Below are 19,444 nucleotides of genomic sequence, written 5' to 3'. Positions count from 1 at the left end.
CAAACAGCAGAAAAGTACATAGCTCAGGTAAATATCATCCCCAAGCAGGTGTTTATAGCTCAGGTAAATTTCATCTACAAATAGCAGTTAATTTAAGAAACAAGGTTGGATGTACTGTAAGGAGACTAATAGCGGCATTTTCTTTAAACATTACGCAATTTTCATGTATAACTTATTGACTTGTAGGCACGGTTTTCTTGGAACATTTATAACAGATATAGTGTGTAATAGGTATAATGAATTACAGGTTTGTTGTGCTGCGGTTGTTTTGTAGATATATTTTATTACAGGTAAAGAGGGTACTGGGCCCAGCCTCCTACAGATTATACACTAAAGCCATGGTAGACTACAGAAAAACCACCAACTTTGATCATCTTACTGAAGTGTTGACTAAAATCTTCATGGAAGATGAAGAACACATGGAACTATTCAGGAGTATGTATACTGCATAGATCACCATATTCTTATATAGAGATATAGATCAACATATTTTCCTGTGTGTAAGCCTTCTTTCTTTTTTACCTGAAATCAGGCATGTGGCTTATATTCCGGTACAGCTTATACCTTCTGACTGTATGTACTCATTTCAATGCATTATAGTTATAAAATATAATATGTATAATGTTTCATTTTGAGCTCTTGCTTGCACATGTAAATCTAAAAGGTTTGTATTGTAAGTGATTGTAATTCTCATAATGTTGGTAAATGATGGTGGTGAAGAGCATTTTAAAAGCTCTTTTTGATTCATGAGTATGAAAATGATGGTACATATAACTATAAGGGACATGATATTTTACCTGACAGAGAGAATGTTTTGGTTCACAAACATCTTATTAGTATTATCTAGATCCAAACTTGGTTCACAGACATCTTGTGATTATTTTCTAGATCCAAACTTGGTTCACAGACTCCTTGTGATTATTATCTAGATCCGTACTTGGTTCACAGACATCTTGTGATTATTATCTAGATCTGAACTTGGTTCACAGACTTCTTGTGATTAAAATCTAATTGAACTTGGTTCACAGACTTCTTGTGATTATTATCTAGATCTGAACTTGGTTCACAGACTTCTTGTGATTAAAATCTAGATCTGAACTTGGTTCACAGACTTTTTGTGATTAATATCTAGATCTGAACTTGGTTCACAGACTTTCCAATGATTAATATCTAGATCTGAACTTGGTTCACAGACTCCTTGTGATTATTATCTAGATCTGAACTTGGTTCACAGACTCCTTGTGATTATTATCTAGATCCACTTGTTCACGTCGTTCCAGACTTTGTGTTCACAGACTCTTGGTTACATACTTCTTGTGATTATTATCTAGATCTGAACTTGGTTCACAGACTCCTTGTGATTATTATCTAGATCTGAACTTGGTTCACAGACTCCTTGTGATTATTATCTAGATCCGAACTTGGTTCACAGACTTCTTGTGATTATTATCTAGATCTGAACTTGGTTCACAGACTCCTTGTGATTATTATCTAGATCTGAACTTGGTTCACAGACTTCTTGTGATTATTATCTAGATCTGAACTTGGTTCACAGACTCCTTGTGATTATTATCTAGATCTGAACTTGGTTCACAGACTCCTTGTGATTATTATCTAGATCTGAACTTGGTTCACAGACTTCTTGTGATTATTATCTAGATCCGAACTTGGTTCACAGACTTCTTGTGATTATAATCTAGATCTGAACTTGGTCCACAGACTCCTTGTGATTATTATCTTATCTGAACTTGGTTCACAGACTCCTTGTGATTATTATCTAGATCCAACTTGGTTCACAGACTCCTTGTGATTATTATCTAGATCCGAACTTGGTTCACAGACTCCTTGTGATTATTATCTAGATCTGAACTTGGTTCACAGACTCCTTGTGATTATAATCTAGATCCGAACTTAGTTCACAGACTTCTTGTGATTATTATCTAGATCTGAACTTGGTTCACAGACTTCTTGTGATTAATATCTAGATCTGAACTTGGTTCACAGACTTCTTGTGATTATAATCTAGATCTGAACTTGGTTCACAGACTCCTTGTGATTATTATCTAGATCTGAACTTGGTTCACAGACTTCTTGTGATTATTATCTAGATCTGAACTTGGTTCACAGACTTCTTGTGATTATTATCTAGATCTGAACTTGGTTCACAGACTCTCTTGTGATTATTTATCTAGATCCTGAACTTGGTTTCACAGACTCCTTGTGATTATTATCTAGATCTTGAACTTGGTTCACAGACTCCTTGTGATTATTATCTAGATCCGAACTTGGTTCACAGACTCCTTGTGATTATAATCTAGATCCGAACTTGGTTCACAGACTCCTTGTGATTATTATCTAGATCTGAACTTGGTTCACAGACTCCTTGTGATTATTATCTAGATCCGAACTTGGTTCACAGACTCCTTGTGATTATTATCTAGATCTGAACTTGGTTTACAGACTCCTTGTGATTATTATCTAGATCTGAACTTGGTTCACAGACTTCTTGTGATTATTATCTAGATCTGAACTTGGTTCACAGACTTCTTGTGATTATTATCTAGATCTGAACTTGGTTCACAGACTTCTTGTGATTATTATCTAGATCTGAACTTGGTTCACAGACTCCTTGTGATTATTATCTAGATCTGAACTTGGTTCACAGACTTCTTGTGATTATTATCTAGATCTGAACTTGGTTTACAGACTTCTTGTGATTATTATCTAGATCTGAACTTGGTTCACAGACTTCTTGTGATTATTATCTAGATCTGAACTTGGTTCACAGACTCCTTGTGATTATTATCTAGATCTGAACTTGGTTCACAGACTCCTTGTGATTATTATCTAGATCTAACTTGGTTCACAGACTCCTTGTGATTATTATCTAGATCTGAACTTGGTTCACAGACTTCTTGTGATTATTATCTAGATCCGAACTTGGTTCACAGACTTCTTGTGATTATAATCTAGATCTGAACTTGGTTCACAGACTCCTTGTGATTATTATCTAGATCTGAACTTGGTTCACAGACTCCTTGTGATTATTATCTAGATCTGAACTTATGAACTTGGTTTACAGACTTCTTGTGATTATTATCTAGATCTGAACTTGGTTCACAGACTTCTTGTGATTATTATCTAGATCTGAACTTGGTTCACAGACTCCTTGTGATTATTATCTAGATCTGAACTTGGTTCACAGACTTCTTGTGATTATTATCTAGATCTGAACTTGGTACATGTGACATGGTGTTTAGCTCCCTCCAATTATTACAGGAACAGGATTCACTTGTGATATTATGCTATGATAAATTGGTTTACAGAACTCCTTGTGATTATAACATGGTTACATGGGTTCACAGTCTGTGGGGTGTGCTATGAACTTGTAACATGTGACCTTTTATTTTATGCCATTTCTTACAGGATTTTACATGTATGTACATTGTACGCCCACATCATAGACAACAGTTTGATGGAGCTGCAGTGCCCGCAATCTGACAACAGGTCAAGGCCATCTGCGGCTTTAAACCAGAACATGCAATCGCCAAGAAACGAGTCCAGACAGGGGTCACTGGTTCATTGAGTTTTTAAAGCATAAGTGATGGTATCTCTCTGTTTCATTGGCACAGTGCTAAACCATGTTGTGACTGAATACTCTAGAATACCAGAGTGCTATAAAGGCATCTAGAAATATACAGGTAGTTAATGTACCAGTAATACTTAATGTCCAGAGTGCTTATAAAGGCAGTCACGACCACACACAGGTACATCCATATACAGTAATACTTAATGTCCAGAGTGCTTATAAAGGCAGTTACGACCACACACAGGTACATCCATATACAGTAATACTTAATGTCCAGAGTACTTATAAAGGCAGTTACGACCACACACAAGTACATCCATATACAGTAATACTTAATGTCCAGAGACTACTTATAAAATACTTAATGTCCAGAGTACTTATAAAGGCAGTTACGACCACACACAAGTACATCCATATACAGTAATACTTAATGTCCAGAGTACTTATAAAGGCAGTTACGACCACACACAAGTACATCCATATACAGTAATACTTAATGTCCAGAGTGCTTATAAAGGCAGTTACAACCACACACAAGTACATCCATATACAGTAATACTTAATGTCCAGAGTACTTTATAAAGGCAGTCACGACCACACACAGGTACATTCATATACAGTAATACTTCTGATTAGTAGCATGACCAGGTGAGGGCCAACTATTTTTATAATCTTACAACATTACTTTCCATTTTATTTTTAGAGTGTTTCAAAACAGGTGACCTTTAATATACCATCCTTGAATGGGAACCAATGTAGTATCTATCAAGATATATCGTAGCATTGTGTCCCCATTGGCCTGAAGATTGGCATTCAAATAGGCGAAAATTACCGTATTTTCCTGAGTATAAGTCGCGACTTTTCCCTGAAAATCGGGAGTGCGACCTATACACCAGTGTGACTTATCCATGGACGAAAACCAAAATCTGACAATGTTTTTGCATTAATACGGTAGTGACTTGTTGGGCTTACCAAATTAAGCAAATTATTTGAAATCCTTTCTCAAGACTTTTTGTCGTAATTTAGTCATTGCAATATCCAGATGAACAATGCAGGCCCTCTGGGCCTCTTGTTTCTTTGATATTGAAGTATATGAACAGACATGTATGATAAAAACATTATTATTAACATTTATTGTTTTTGAAAAATATTTATGGAATGAATTTACTTTTGTTATTGAGCTAAGCGAGAACATACTTCCCCTTGCTATATTGTTGGCAGCCTTTCAATATATTATACAATTATCGACCTATTTTCAGGTGGATACGGTGGTCGATAACTGTTTTATTATATGACACTTACATGATATTAAGCCGGCTCTTCAAAAAGACTTTTTAAACTACAAAAAACAAGATGATATTTGCAAACTTTCTGTTTACAAATACCCAAATGCTTCTTGCTAACGGTTTAGACTGGTAGAACTGGAATATTGTATCAACTGCAGCCCGTCTGGCATTCTTGACCTTTTTCCATAAATTGAAGTTTGCAGTTGTCACTGTTGATCGCAGTAAACTTGCTGCCTTCCGCCATATATGTTGCCGACTATAATATTGAGGTCACAATAGATTATCCCGATGTCACTGAATGAGGGAAACTCCTGATACGCTATATTTGGATACGACTTGACGTCAAAAGTGATTATGACGTACATTTCAAGGGAGTTTTCCTCGATCTATTTTTGACACAGGTTACTGGACTCGCGAGAGGTATCTGGACTGAGTCCAGTAACCTCGCGTGCTTTTTGCCGCCGATTTCGGGGTTGATATCGCAGTTGAGGAATACTTCTGAGAAACGTATCGGCCAATCAAAATACAGCAAAAGCACTAGTCATATAATAAACATTAATGTAGGCATTAAAATAGGATTTATTTGTTGAAAAAATATATAACATCATTGTTATTATCCAACAACTGTCTCTTCTTTGTTTCTTTCAGATGAAGCTTCAAAACGTCAGAGGATGAACACAGGATGTTCTTCAGGGCTGGAAAAGAGTGACACAACATGTACAAACACAAACTCTGTGTGCTCACTTAACTGTCAGAGATAAGAAGATATGGTAAATTAAAGAAGATGTGTATTGTATGGACAATAGAAATATACTGCACTGAAAAAGGAGGATATCAAGAAAAATGTGTACCTCATCTTATCTATATGTGCTTCTTCAACAACTTGTGCAACTAGATTGTTGAATTCAACATTTCAAAATCTTTAAACGACTTTTCACCGGGTAAATATTGTGACATTAATATGCTGTTTGTTCACTTGACCATTTCATTCAAGGTCTGTAAAAATCCTTTAAAAAACTTCCTTTGTGTATTGGAGACCTGATATTACCTTGGCAAGCAGGGAAGAAGTGTCTACCCAAGTTTTGTTCAAATAAATGATTTGACCAACATTCAAGGTCATTCAATAGGCTAAAATCTTTAAACGACTTCTTTTCAAGAAAACCAGAAGGCCCATGGTGTATTGGGCCTGTGACTATGCTTGAAGGGCTCCAAGTTTGTTCAGTTTTCTATTCAAGTATGTCTTAAAAAACTCTTGATTAGAGATGCCGGGAGACCTGAATATTAGGCTGTTTTGAAGGGCAACTCTCCAAATGAAAATTTTTTTCGATTGCATACTGGGTTACAATATAATGCTAAACGCGAGTTGATTGGTTGGTGGCCGTGGCTTATATCGTGTTATATGTGTGGACCCTCGTGTGATAGATTTATCCTGAACTCATCGGATATTACCGTACTCGTAAGAACTAGATCTATCCTGAACTCATCGGGTATTACCGTATCCATAGAACTGCAGGATATGTCGAAACTTTCTATTAGGCCTACCCGCAGTTTTTACAACAGACATTTCTTCAAAGAAAGCTCTGGCATTAAATGTGATAACGCGGTTTTCAAGAGCTGCTGTCCATGTTTCAGCCGGGATAGACTGGATAACTTTTTGCGTCATCGCTAGCATAATTCACGGTAGGGAATGTGCGTCACAAACGTTAGCTAACCTGTTAGGCTACTTCGAGAACAACGTAATGGCTGCCGTGAGGCCCGCCTCGCGGTAAGTTTACCTCTGTTTGTTTCTTTATCAATCAACTTCTTAAATATCAAAGTACTTTTAATTCACTATGGATTTTATTTATTCTATAAACTTAAGACTTTGTTGGTAATTTTGCTTGGGTTCCGATAAACAGGTAGCTGGGTTAAATGTCCCGCGTGCAGTCACATTCTTTATAATCTTGTGACAACCTCCTCTCGTAACATCAGTTGTTGGGTTTTTTTCACTAATCTCACGAAAAAGATAATCCTTTAGCTTATAATGAAGATCAAGTAATTCACTACGAAGTTTACCGTCCGTCAGTACGCCGTTAGCATAAGATCTTCCACACACGTTTTTTATCAGGCGCAGTCATATTGCCTTTCAAAGTCTAGAACATTGTCAGATAAACTCCGCCCACTCGCTCTATTGCCTGACGTCGGGTAGTCTATCTAAACTCCGCCCATCCAGACAATTGACAGAACCACTCGACCAGTTGATAATACTGTCGCTCAACATACCGAGGTATTACATCATTTATTTTGTCAACGGTTAGACCGACACGACAGTAATTATTCTCCACTTTCACCGAAAGTGAGGGCTATTAATTTAGGTCTGTCTGTCTGTCTGTCTGTCTGTCTGTCTGTAATGCTTGGTTTGAGTGCAATAACTGCCACAATTCTTGAGCAATTTTTTTTTGTAACTTTGTCACATGAGTTTGCTTGGCACTTTCATCAGACCGTATTTGGCGGAGTTATAGCCCTTTGATTAACAAAAGTGGGGGACTTGAATTCCACAAATTTGCTTGTTGTTTATTATCCTTGTTATTTAATAATTCACATAGATATTATGAAACCTCTCGACTGGAATTCAAAGATACCAGATGGTTGGATATAATTTAACATTAATGCATTAATACATTATTAAAAGTTTATTTTGTAAGCAAATGTCATAAAAACATCAACTAGTGCTAAAAGTATGATAGCTCTCAATTGGGACACTTACTGTACAATGAGGCTGTATACATGTATACATAAATAAATGAATATGTATTGTAACTCTGCATTGTATTATTCATAAGATGTTTCATATCCATTTAAAATCACTTCCGTGGTTTGCATGATTGAATGAGAGTAAATAATTATTTCCCTGAGTGTGTACCTATTTTACACAAAGAAGGGCAAAGCTTTTTTACGATTAACTGGACATACTTTAGTGCCTTCCTAACTTAAGTTTTTAGACGCAAAATAGAACATATGGAATGATTTATATATAATTGTCACTTCCTTTCCATATGTATCTGTACATTTTTACCACTTGTAAGTATCTCTGTATGAGAGTAAAGTAAAGTGACTGATGTTTAAGTGACTGAACATTAAGTATGTATTTATAGATTTGTCTTTCCTGTTATCAGTACTAGAAGATAATTTAGAGGTGAAACAAATGGTTGAGACTTATTTCATTAATATGTATGTTGATGGTATGTTTTAGCTCACCTGGTCCGATGGACTGAGGTGAGCTTATGGGATACCGCGGCATCCGTTCGTCAACAATTGACTTCTTCTCCATAACCGCTGGTCGGAATTCAACAAAATTTGACTGGTAGCATCCTTATGGGTTACTGACTGAAAATTGTACAAATGATGGGGCTGACCCCACAGGGGCCTGAGGGGTGGAACCAAAAGGGGTCAATTTGGTTATTCCCATATAAATGACTTCTTCTCTGAAACCAAGCATGGGATAGCACCCAAGAAACAACTTATGTTTTCTTAAATGCAATTAGGATCAGACTATCATTATCAATGTACATTGTTGTTAGCATATAAAATATCATTATTGTATGTACAATACGTATTGTAATATTGAATAAAAATTCAAAAAGTCGATTCTCCTATCTTAATTGCTTTCAACTTGTATGTGTCCAACTATCTTCAGTATTCTAAATATAACATTCCATCATTTATTATATTACCAACAGTAAAATATGACCAGTAACTTTTCAGTATGTTATATGCACTGTCATGACAATGGTGATGTGTCAGCATGTTATATACACTGTCATGACAACGCTGACGTATCGGTATGTTGTATAAACAGACATGACAACAGTGAAATGTTGGTATGTTATATACACTGTCATGATAAAGGTGACGTGTCAGTATGTTAGTAGTACACAGACATGACAACGGTGACGTGTCGGTATGTTATATACACAGACATGACAACTGTGATGTGTCAGTATGTAATTATTCTCCACTTTCACAGTGACGTGTCAGTAAAGTGAGGGCTATTAATTTAGGTCTGTCTGTCTGTCTGTCTGTCTGTCTGTCTGACATACATAATGCTTGGTTTGAGTGCAATAACTGCCACAATTCTTGAGCAATTTTTTTTTGTAACTTTGTCACATGAGTTTGCTTGGCACTTTCATCAGACCGTATTTGGCGGAGTTATAGCCCTTTGATTAACAAAAGTGGGGGACTTGAATTCCACAAATTTGCTTGTTGTTTATTATCCTTGTTATTTAATAATTCACATAGATATTATGAAACCTCTCGACTGGAATTCAAAGATACCAGATGGTTGGATATAATTTAACATTAATGCATTAATACATTATTAAAAGTTTATTTTGTAAGCAAATGTCATAAAAACATCAACTAGTGCTAAAAGTATGATAGCTCTCAATTGGGACACTTACTGTACAATGAGGCTGTATACATGTATACATAAATAAATGAATATGTATTGTAACTCTGCATTGTATTATTCATAAGATGTTTCATATCCATTTAAAATCACTTCCGTGGTTTGCATGATTGAATGAGAGTAAATAATTATTTCCCTGAGTGTGTACCTATTTTACACAAAGAAGGGCAAAGCTTTTTTACGATTAACTGGACATACTTTAGTGCCTTCCTAACTTAAGTTTTTAGACGCAAAATAGAACATATGGAATGATTTATATATAATTGTCACTTCCTTTCCATATGTATCTGTACATTTTTACCACTTGTAAGTATCTCTGTATGAGAGTAAAGTAAAGTGACTGATGTTTAAGTGACTGAACATTAAGTATGTATTTATAGATTTGTCTTTCCTGTTATCAGTACTAGAAGATAATTTAGAGGTGAAACAAATGGTTGAGACTTATTTCATTAATATGTATGTTGATGGTATGTTTTAGCTCACCTGGTCCGATGGACTGAGGTGAGCTTATGGGATACCGCGGCATCCGTTCGTCAACAATTGACTTCTTCTCCATAACCGCTGGTCGGAATTCAACAAAATTTGACTGGTAGCATCCTTATGGGTTACTGACTGAAAATTGTACAAATGATGGGGCTGACCCCACAGGGGCCTGAGGGGTGGAACCAAAAGGGGTCAATTTGGTTATTCCATATAAATGACTTCTTCTCTGAAACCAAGCATGGGATAGCACCCAAGAAACAACTTATATTTTCTTAAATGCAATTAGGATCGGACTATCATTATCAATGTTCTTTGTTGTTAGCATATAAAATATCATTATTATATGTACAATACGTATTGTAATATTGAATAAAAATTATGTTATGTATATTATATACACAGACATGACAACAGTGACGTATTGGTATGTTATATACATGAAGCCCTACGCAGTATACCTTTGTTTCAATTCAATTATATTTTTTTTTCAAAATGTCTCTAACATCGAGTTAAATGTAAATATATTTAAACATTTTTATGTTGCGATGTAACTACTATAATAAGCAGGTAAAAGATCTTGAGTGGGTCAGCTGTAAATACTTTTTACATTTTACAATGTTTGACACTTTATGATAAAAACCTATTACCGTATTGAAGTAAAACGTACAGTACATTTACAGTATGTATCCTAATTATAAGAAATTAGCACAACAATTGAAAGTAAATTAGTTTGGTTTGTCTGCAAAAATAATTATACATTGGTATATAGGTCACGGGCAGTAAAAAGTCTCGTCAGCCATGTTGACAGCATATTTTATTTACCTATTACCAGTGCAAATCATCCATGCAGCATCGTGTATCTAATTGTTCCATTAATTAAGAAGTAACATCAGCTATTTATTGACACAACACTTTTGAGTTAATTAGTTTGGTTTGACATTGCGTGGGAATTTGTTAGTGTACTGGACGTATACTAGGAGTTATCATAATACATATAAATGTAAGCAGTTGACATAGTGTACAAATAAAATATAGGAAACGATCGAGGTGTTCACATCATGTGTGAATAGTACACACTAGCTAATGCATCCTAGTTGGAATGTTTGTAATATGAGATTAAACTACAAATGTATAATATTGACATATCCAAGATGTGACATACATGTATACAAATGTTTAAGATAAAAACAAATATTCATGTAGATAGTAGGAGCACTGGGGAAAACCCATATCAAATAAAACTATATATTTTTACGATAAATAAATCATGGTTTAATAGTTTCGTAACATTCAGGGTTAATTCCTTCATATGTAATAAAAACATGCAAGTTGAAGTATATGCTACGTTGTGCTTTTCATTAAAGATGCTGAAACACTTTAAAATCTTTGGCAATAAGCATTATGAAAATTGCGAATTTTGTCAAACCCTTCAAATATTCCATATCTTTATTGTAAAACGCCATTACTTTTTCCAAACACCCTTAATCCTTACGTTGACTGTCAATAATTATATGCAATGTTTGTTTGATATTCATATTATTATAGTAAAATCGTGTCAATATTATAATAGCTGAATTTGTTCACTGCTCAACACTTGAAACATTTTAATCGACATTACATTTTCTTATCTTATTCCCAACTATTATCTTGTAAAATGACCTCAGTACACTTAAAAATGACGTCATGAACTTTTAGAAGCTGTCGTGAAAATATGACGTCGAACACAACGTCATTTTCGCGAGTGGGTACCAGCCTCTTAGGCTACATTGTAACGATATCGTACGCGAGAGGGTACCACCCTCCTTGGCTACAGTGCAACGATATGATACTTTCCATTGCCACTAGCAGTAACAGATCTACGTAATTTCTGGCTTTTATCACAATTTGACTCGCAAAATAAAAAATCACAGGTTTTAAATATTTCTTGGTAGCAACCAAAACTAAACTGGAAACTTGACATTCAATGGAACTTTATTCTATTATTCAATGGTATGCTTGATTATTAAGTTATCAGATGGGCATTTAAATTACTTTATCGGCTTTAAATGTAAGAAAATTAAACATTTTTACGATAATCCAAAATTTCGGTTGCTATGGTCACGTCATTAACACAAAAACATATTTTTCATACAAAATCTGAAAAGGGTGTGATATGAAGTTTCGAAATATATGAGTTGTTTACCAAAATTGTTGATGCAAAAGGGTGAAAAATCACTTTGAAACAAAATATTGGGTTTCCGCGTGTCCCACAAAAATCTTTGGAGTTAAGGGGTTAAGATGACAACAAAGACGTATAGAATAAATGAAATTGACAAAAAATACCCACTAACCATTGTTTCATTTGCCTCGGCAAGTGATCGAGTACAACTGTACAGACTTGCAATTACAAAAAATACTATACACTTCCGTTCATATACTGATTCACCAGAAATAAGTTTTTAAGAAATGCATTGAAGTAAACTACCAAACATTATGTTTCAGACACATTTATACAAGTTAGGGAAATTAATTCAGTACCATCAATATCTATGTGTCAAGGCAAGACATCTTGGGGCGAAGGCGAGAAATATCAAGAGAGTAAGACGGGCATGGGAGAAAGAAAGGTAGGTAAGAAGGGTAAGGGAGTAAGTAAAACAATGAAAGGTAAAGGTTGCGTGATCATCCGTCCTTTTGCTTCTCCATACAACGATAGACCCGGCCTAGAGGATATAGATGAGATAAAAATAGAAACAGAAAGGGAACAAATATGGGGTATAGAGGTAAATGTAAAGGGGATTGGAGTATTTATACTAACAAGGACATAGTCATTCAGATCCCCCGCCATTGGAGATATCAAAGCTGAAGTAAGTTTGGTTGTGGAGACTTATGTCTATGAAAAAAACAGGAAAAAGGAAGTTGAGCTAAAGAAAGATGGAGTATAATTCAAGTAGAGCGGGGCTGCAATTGTTGAATCAGGTATACAGACTTGACATTTATATTAGAGTATATACACAAAGATGGATGGAGTTTTGCAAAGTAACATTTACCATTTACTATGATATTTTCAGCAATGTTTCCATGGTAACGGAAAAAGTGCAAAAAATGATAACCTAAAAATAGCAAACGTACTACTATACCATAAAAAGAATGTGTCTATGAAGTTTCGTGGAAATATCTCTGCTGGTTTTAGAGTTATGCTCCGGAAATAAACCTGCTACAAAAATATGATATTTTCAGCAATGTTTCTGGTTACAGAAAAAGCACAAAAAGTGAAAACCTAAAAATAGTAAAAGGCACTACTAGACCATAAGAACAATGTGTCTATGAAGTTTCATGGAAATATCTCTGCTGGTTTTAGAGTTGTTCTCCGGAAACGATTCTTACACAAAAATATGATATTTTCAGCAATGTTTCCATGGTTACAGAAATAAGTACAAAAAGTGAAAACCTTAAAATAGCAAAAGGCACTACTAGACCATAAGACTAATATGCCTATGGAGTTCCGTGCAAATATCTCTTCTGGTTTTAGAGTTATACTCCGGAAACGAACCTGGTACAAAAATATGATATTTTCAGCAATGTTTCCATGGTTGCGGAAAAGTGCAAAAAATGAAAACCTAAAAATAGCAAAAGGCACTACTAGACCATAAGAACAATGTGTCTATGAAGTTTCATGGAAATATCTCTGCTGGTTTTAGAGTTGTGCTCCGGAAACGATTCTTACACAAAAATCTGCCATTTTTAGCAATGTTTCCATGGTTACAGAAAAAAGTACAAAAAGTGAAAACCTTAAAATAGCAAAAGGCACTACTACACCATAAGACCAATGTGTCTATGAAGTTTCGTGGAAATATCTCTTCTGGTTTTAGAGTTATGCTCCGGAAACGAACCTGGTACAAAAATATGATATTTTCAGCAATGTTTCCATGGTTAAGGAAAAAATGCAAAAAATGCAAACCTAAAAATAGCAAAAGGCACTACTAGACCATAAGACCAATGTGTGTATTAAGTTTCGTGGAAATATCTCTACTGGTTTTAGAGTTATGCTCCGGAAACCATTCGTACGGACGGACGGACGGACTGAACCCATTTGTATATCCCCCACCAACTTCGTTGGGCGGGGGATAACAAGGTTAGGCCACCTTCCCCAGACAAGGTTAGACACCTTCCCTAGACAAGGTTAGGCCACCTTCCCCAGACAAGATTAGACGCCATCTACAGCCATGCTATTTTTGCCATGGTTATATTGGTAAGAATGTTTTTTGGCATAACTGCCCTGCTCTTGAACACTTGAGTCAAATTAATGTTAAAACCTTACAGAAGGAGTCCCTTTGAAAGTTCAGATTATATCAATCTCAGATTGCCCAATATCTATTCTTTAATCCTGACCATTTGACACTAGACTCCTACAGTAAGTCCAATGTTGTTGATATTTCGTCCAGCATAGGACATAAAGAAGTTGTACCTGAGCACCACAGGGCCTTTGATGATAAATTCCCTAGATTTATCCCGAAATTTAACAAAACAGAGTCCAAATCAGAACCTAGCTAAGACACCATCACAATCCCTACATAATTCTATAACCTTCTCCTCCATTTTATTTTAGTAATGAAATAACCAGTAGACCACCGAAGATGACGAAAAGATAGACTTTTTGCACTATTAAGTCAATCATGAATGAGAAAATTGATGTAAATACATGTAACATATTTACAAGATTTGGAATCCTGGGGCCGCGGTGGCCGAGTGGTTAAGATGTCCCGACATATTACCACAAGCCCTCCACCTCTGAGATGCGGGTTCGAATCCCATGTGGGGCAGTTGCCAGGTACTGACCGCTGGCCGGTGGTTTTTCCCCGGTACTCCGGCTTTCCTCCACCAACAAACCTGGCACGTCCTTACATGACCCTGGCTGTTAATAGGACGTAAAACTAAACAAACCAAACCAATCCTAGATCATGATTTTACTGTGTACTTTTGCCGATATGATTCCGGTTATTTACAAACTTGGTATCGTTAGGAGATGCGTTTACCGATGTGATTAAGTAATTTTACAAACTTGGTAATGTAAGACAATGTGACCTCTTGTACATCATTTAAAACATCGAGCTTCTTCGCTAATGAATTAATATTGAACATCAACTAGTCCAAGGATATTGCTAATAGTCACCCACTTATTGATACATATTGAGACCCGGGAAGGTCCGGGGGAGACTGTGTCAGGGTTGATTGCTACTGATCACCCACTTATTGATACATATTGAGACCCTGGGAGGTCCAGGGGAGACTGTGTCAGGGTTGATTGCTACTGATCACCCACTTATTGATACATATTGAGACCCTGGGAGGTCTAGGGGAGACTGTGTCAGGGTTGATTGCTACTGATCACCCACTTATTGATACATATTGAGACCTTGGGAGGTCGAGGGGAGACTGTGTCAGGGTTGATTGCTACTGATCACCCACTTATTGATACATATTGAGACCCTGGGAGGTCTAGGGGAGACTGTATCAGGGTTGATTGCTACTGATCACCCACTTATTGATACATATTGAGACCCTGGGAGGTCCGGGGGAGACTGTGTCAGGGTTGATTGCTACTGATCACCCACTTATTGATACATATTGAGACCCTGGGAGGTCTAGGGGAGACTGTGTCAGGGTTGATTGCTACTGATCACCCACTTATTGATACATATTGAGACCCTGGGAGGTCCGGGGGAGACTGTGTCAGGGTTGATTGCTACTGATCACCCACTTATTGATACATATTGAGACCCTGGGAGGTCCGGGGGAGACTGTGTCAGGGTTGATTGCTACTGATCACCCACTTATTGATACATATTGAGACCCTGGGAGGTCTAGGGGAGACTGTGGAACTGTGTCAGGGTTGATTGCTACTGATGACCCACTTATTGATACATATTGAGACCTTGGGAGGTCGAGGGGAGACTGTGTCAGGGTTGATTGCTACTGATCATCCACGTATTGATACATATTGAGACCCTGGGAGGTCTAGGGGAGACTGTATCAGGGTTGATTGCTAGTGATCACCCACTTATTGATACATATTGAGACCCTGGGAGGTCCGGGAGAGACTGTATCAGGGTTGATTGCTACTGATCACCCACTATATTGATACATATTGAGACCCTGGGAGGTCTAGGGGAGACTGTGTCAGGGTTGATTGCTACTGATCACCCACTTATTGATACATATTGAGACACTGGAGGTCCGGGGAGACTGTGTCAGGGTTGATTGCTACTGATCACCCACTTATTGATACATATTGAGACCCTGGGAGGTCCGGGGGAGACTGTGTCAGGGTTGATTGCTACTGATCACCCACTTATTGATACATATTGAGACCCTGGGAGGTCTAGGGGAGACTGTGTCAGGGTTGATTGCTACTGATCACCCACTTATTGATACATATTGAGACCCTGGGAGGTCCGGGGGAGACTGTGTCAGGGTTGATTGCTACTGATGACCCACTTATTGATACATATTGAGACCCTGGGAGGTCCGGGGGAGACTGTGTCAGGGTTGATTGCTACTGATCACCCACTTATTGATACATATTGAGACCCTGGGAGGTCCGGGAGAGACTGTATCAGGGTTGATTGCTACTGATCACCCACTTATTGATACATATTGAGACCCTGGGAGGTCCGGGGGAGACTGTGTCAGGGTTGATTGCTACTGATCACCCACTTATTGATACATATTGAGACCCTGGGAGGTCTAGGGGAGACTGTGTCAGGGTTGATTGCTACTGATCACCCACTTATTGATACATATTGAGACCCTGGGAGGTCCGGGGGAGACTGTGTCAGGGTTGATTGCTACTGATCACCCACTTATTGATACATATTGAGACCCTGGGAGGTCTAGGGGAGACTGTGTCAGGGTTGATTGCTACTGATCACCCACTTATTGATACATATTGAGACCCTGGGAGGTCCGGGAGAGACTGTATCAGGGTTGATTGCTACTGATCACCCACTTATTGATACATATTGAGACCCTGGGAGGTCTAGGGGAGACTGTGTCAGGGTTGATTGCTACTGATCACCCACTTATTGATACATATTGAGACCCTGGGAGGTCCGGGGGGAGACTGTGTCAGGGTTGATTGCTACTGATCACCCACTTATTGATACATATTGAGACCCTGGGAGGTCCGGGGGAGACTGTGTCAGGGTTGATTGCTACTGATCACCCACTTATTGATACATATTGAGACCCTGGGAGGTCCGGGGAGACTGTGTCAGGGTTGATTGCTACTGATCACCCACTTATTGATACATATTGAGACCCTGGGAGGTCGAGGGGAGACTGTGTCAGGGTTGATTGCTACTGATCACCCACTTATTGATACATATTGAGACCCTGGGAGGTCTAGGGGAGACTGTGTCAGGGTTGATTGCTACTGATCACCCACTTATTGATACATATTGAGACACTGGGAGGTCCGGGGGAGACTGTGTCAGGGTTGATTGCTACTGATCACCCACTTATTGATACATATTGAGACCCTGGGAGGTCGGGGAGACTGTGTCAGGGTTGATTGCTACTGATCACCCACTTATTGATACATATTGAGACCCTGGGAGGTCTAGGGGGAGACTGTGTCAGGGTTGATTGCTACTGATCACCCACTTATTGATACATATTGAGACCTGGGAGGTCAGGGGAGACTGTGTCAGGGTTGATTGCTACTGTCCATGATACACTACCAGTGATGCTTATTGATACATATTGAGACCCTGGGAGGTCTAGGGGAGACTGTGTCAGGGTTGATTGCTACTGATCACCCACTTATTGATACATATTGAGACCCTGGGAGGTCCGGGGGAGACTGTGTCAGGGTTGATTGCTACTGATCACCCACTTATTGATACATATTGAGACCCTGGGAGGTCCGGGGGAGACTGTGTCAGGGTTGATTGCTACTGATCACCCACTTATTGATACATATTGAGACCCTGGGAGGTCCAGGGGAGACTGTGTCAGGGTTGATTGCTACTGATCACCCACTTATTGATACATATTGAGACCCTGGGAGGTCTAGGGGAGACTGTGTCAGGGTTGATTGCTACTGATCACCCACTTATTGATACATATTGAGACCCTGGGAGGTCCGGGGGAGACTGTGTCAGGGTTGATTGCTACTGATCACCCACTTATTGATACATATTGAGACCCTGGGAGGTCTAGGGGAGACTGTATCGGGTTGATTGCTAGTGATCACCCACTTATTGATACATATTGAGACCTTGGGAGGTCCAGGGGAGACTGTATCAGGGTTGATTGCTACTGATCACCCACTTATTGATACATATTGAGACCCTGGGAGGTCCGGGGGAGACTGTGTCAGGGTTGATTGCTACTGATCACCCACTTATTGATACATATTGAGACCCTGGGAGGTCTAGGGGAGACTGTGTCAGGGTTGATTGCTACTGATCACCCACTTATTGATACATATTGAGACCTTGGGAGGTCGAGGGAGACTGTGTCAGGGTTAATTGCTACTGATCACCCACTTATTGATACATATTGAGACCCTGGGAGGTCCGGGAGAGACTGTGTCAGGGTTGATTGCTACTGATCACCCACTTATTGATACATATTGAGACCCTGGGAGGTCCGGGGGAGACTGTGTCAGGGTTGATTGCTACTGATGACCCACTTATTGATACATATTGAGACCTTGGGAGGTCGAGGGAAGACTGTGTCAGGGTTGATTGCTACTGATCATCCACGTATTGATACATATTGAGACCCTGGGAGGTCTAGGGGAGACTGTATCAGGGTTGATTGCTAGTGATCACCCACTTATTGATACATATTGAGACCCTGGGAGGTCCGGGAGAGACTGTATCAGGGTTGATTGCTACTGATCACCCACTTATTGATACATATTGAGACCCTGGGAGGTCTAGGGGAGACTGTGTCAGGGTTGATTGCTACTGATCACCCACTTATTGATACATATTGAGACACTGGGAGGTCCGGGGGAGACTGTGTCAGGGTTGATTGCTACTGATCACCCACTTATTGATAAATATTGAGACCCTGGGAGGTCTAGGGGAGACTGTGTCAGGGTTGATTGCTACTGATCACCCACTTATTGATACATATTGAGACCCTGGGAGGTCCGGGGGAGACTGTGTCAGGGTTGATTGCTACTGATCACCCACTTATTGATACATATTGAGACCCTGGGAGGTCTAGGGGAGACTGTGTCAGGGTTGATTGCTACTGATCACCCCACTTATTGATACATATTGAGACCCTGGGAGGTCCGGGGGAGACTTTTTCAGGGTTGATTGCTACTGATCACCCACTTATTGATACATATTAAGACCCTGGGAGGTCTAGCGGTGACTGTGTCAGGGTTGATTGCTACTGATCACCCACTTATTGATACATATTGAGACCCTGGGAGGTCTAGGGGAGACTGTGTCAGGGTTGATTGCTACTGATCACCCACTTATTGATACATATTGAGACCCTGGGAGGTCCGGGGGAGACTTTTTCAGGGTTGATTGCTACTGATCACCCACTTATTGATACATATTAAGACCCTGGGAGGTCTAGCGGTGACTGTGTCAGGGTTGATTGCTACTGATCACCCACTTATTGATACATATT

General features: G+C 38.6%; 1 protein-coding gene across 1 annotated transcript in view; it reads left to right on the top strand.

The window, feature by feature from the left end:
* LOC138325843 (regulator of telomere elongation helicase 1-like) overlaps positions 1-3,478 on the top strand; it is a 44,342-nt gene extending 40,864 nt beyond the window's left edge. The window contains exons 31-32 of the mRNA XM_069271785.1: positions 291-435; positions 3,427-3,478. Coding sequence (XP_069127886.1) covers positions 291-435; positions 3,427-3,464 — 183 coding nt within the window. The 3' untranslated portion in view covers positions 3,465-3,478. The remainder of the gene's footprint in view (positions 1-290; positions 436-3,426) is intronic.
* The last annotated feature ends 15,966 nt before the right edge of the window (positions 3,479-19,444 follow it).

Source organism: Argopecten irradians, chromosome 6, assembly GCF_041381155.1.
Source record: "Argopecten irradians isolate NY chromosome 6, Ai_NY, whole genome shotgun sequence".
Lineage (NCBI taxonomy): Eukaryota > Metazoa > Mollusca > Bivalvia > Pectinida > Pectinidae > Argopecten > Argopecten irradians.
The sequence above is the reverse complement of the archived record's forward strand: the minus strand, read 5'-3'. Positions and strand labels throughout refer to the sequence as shown.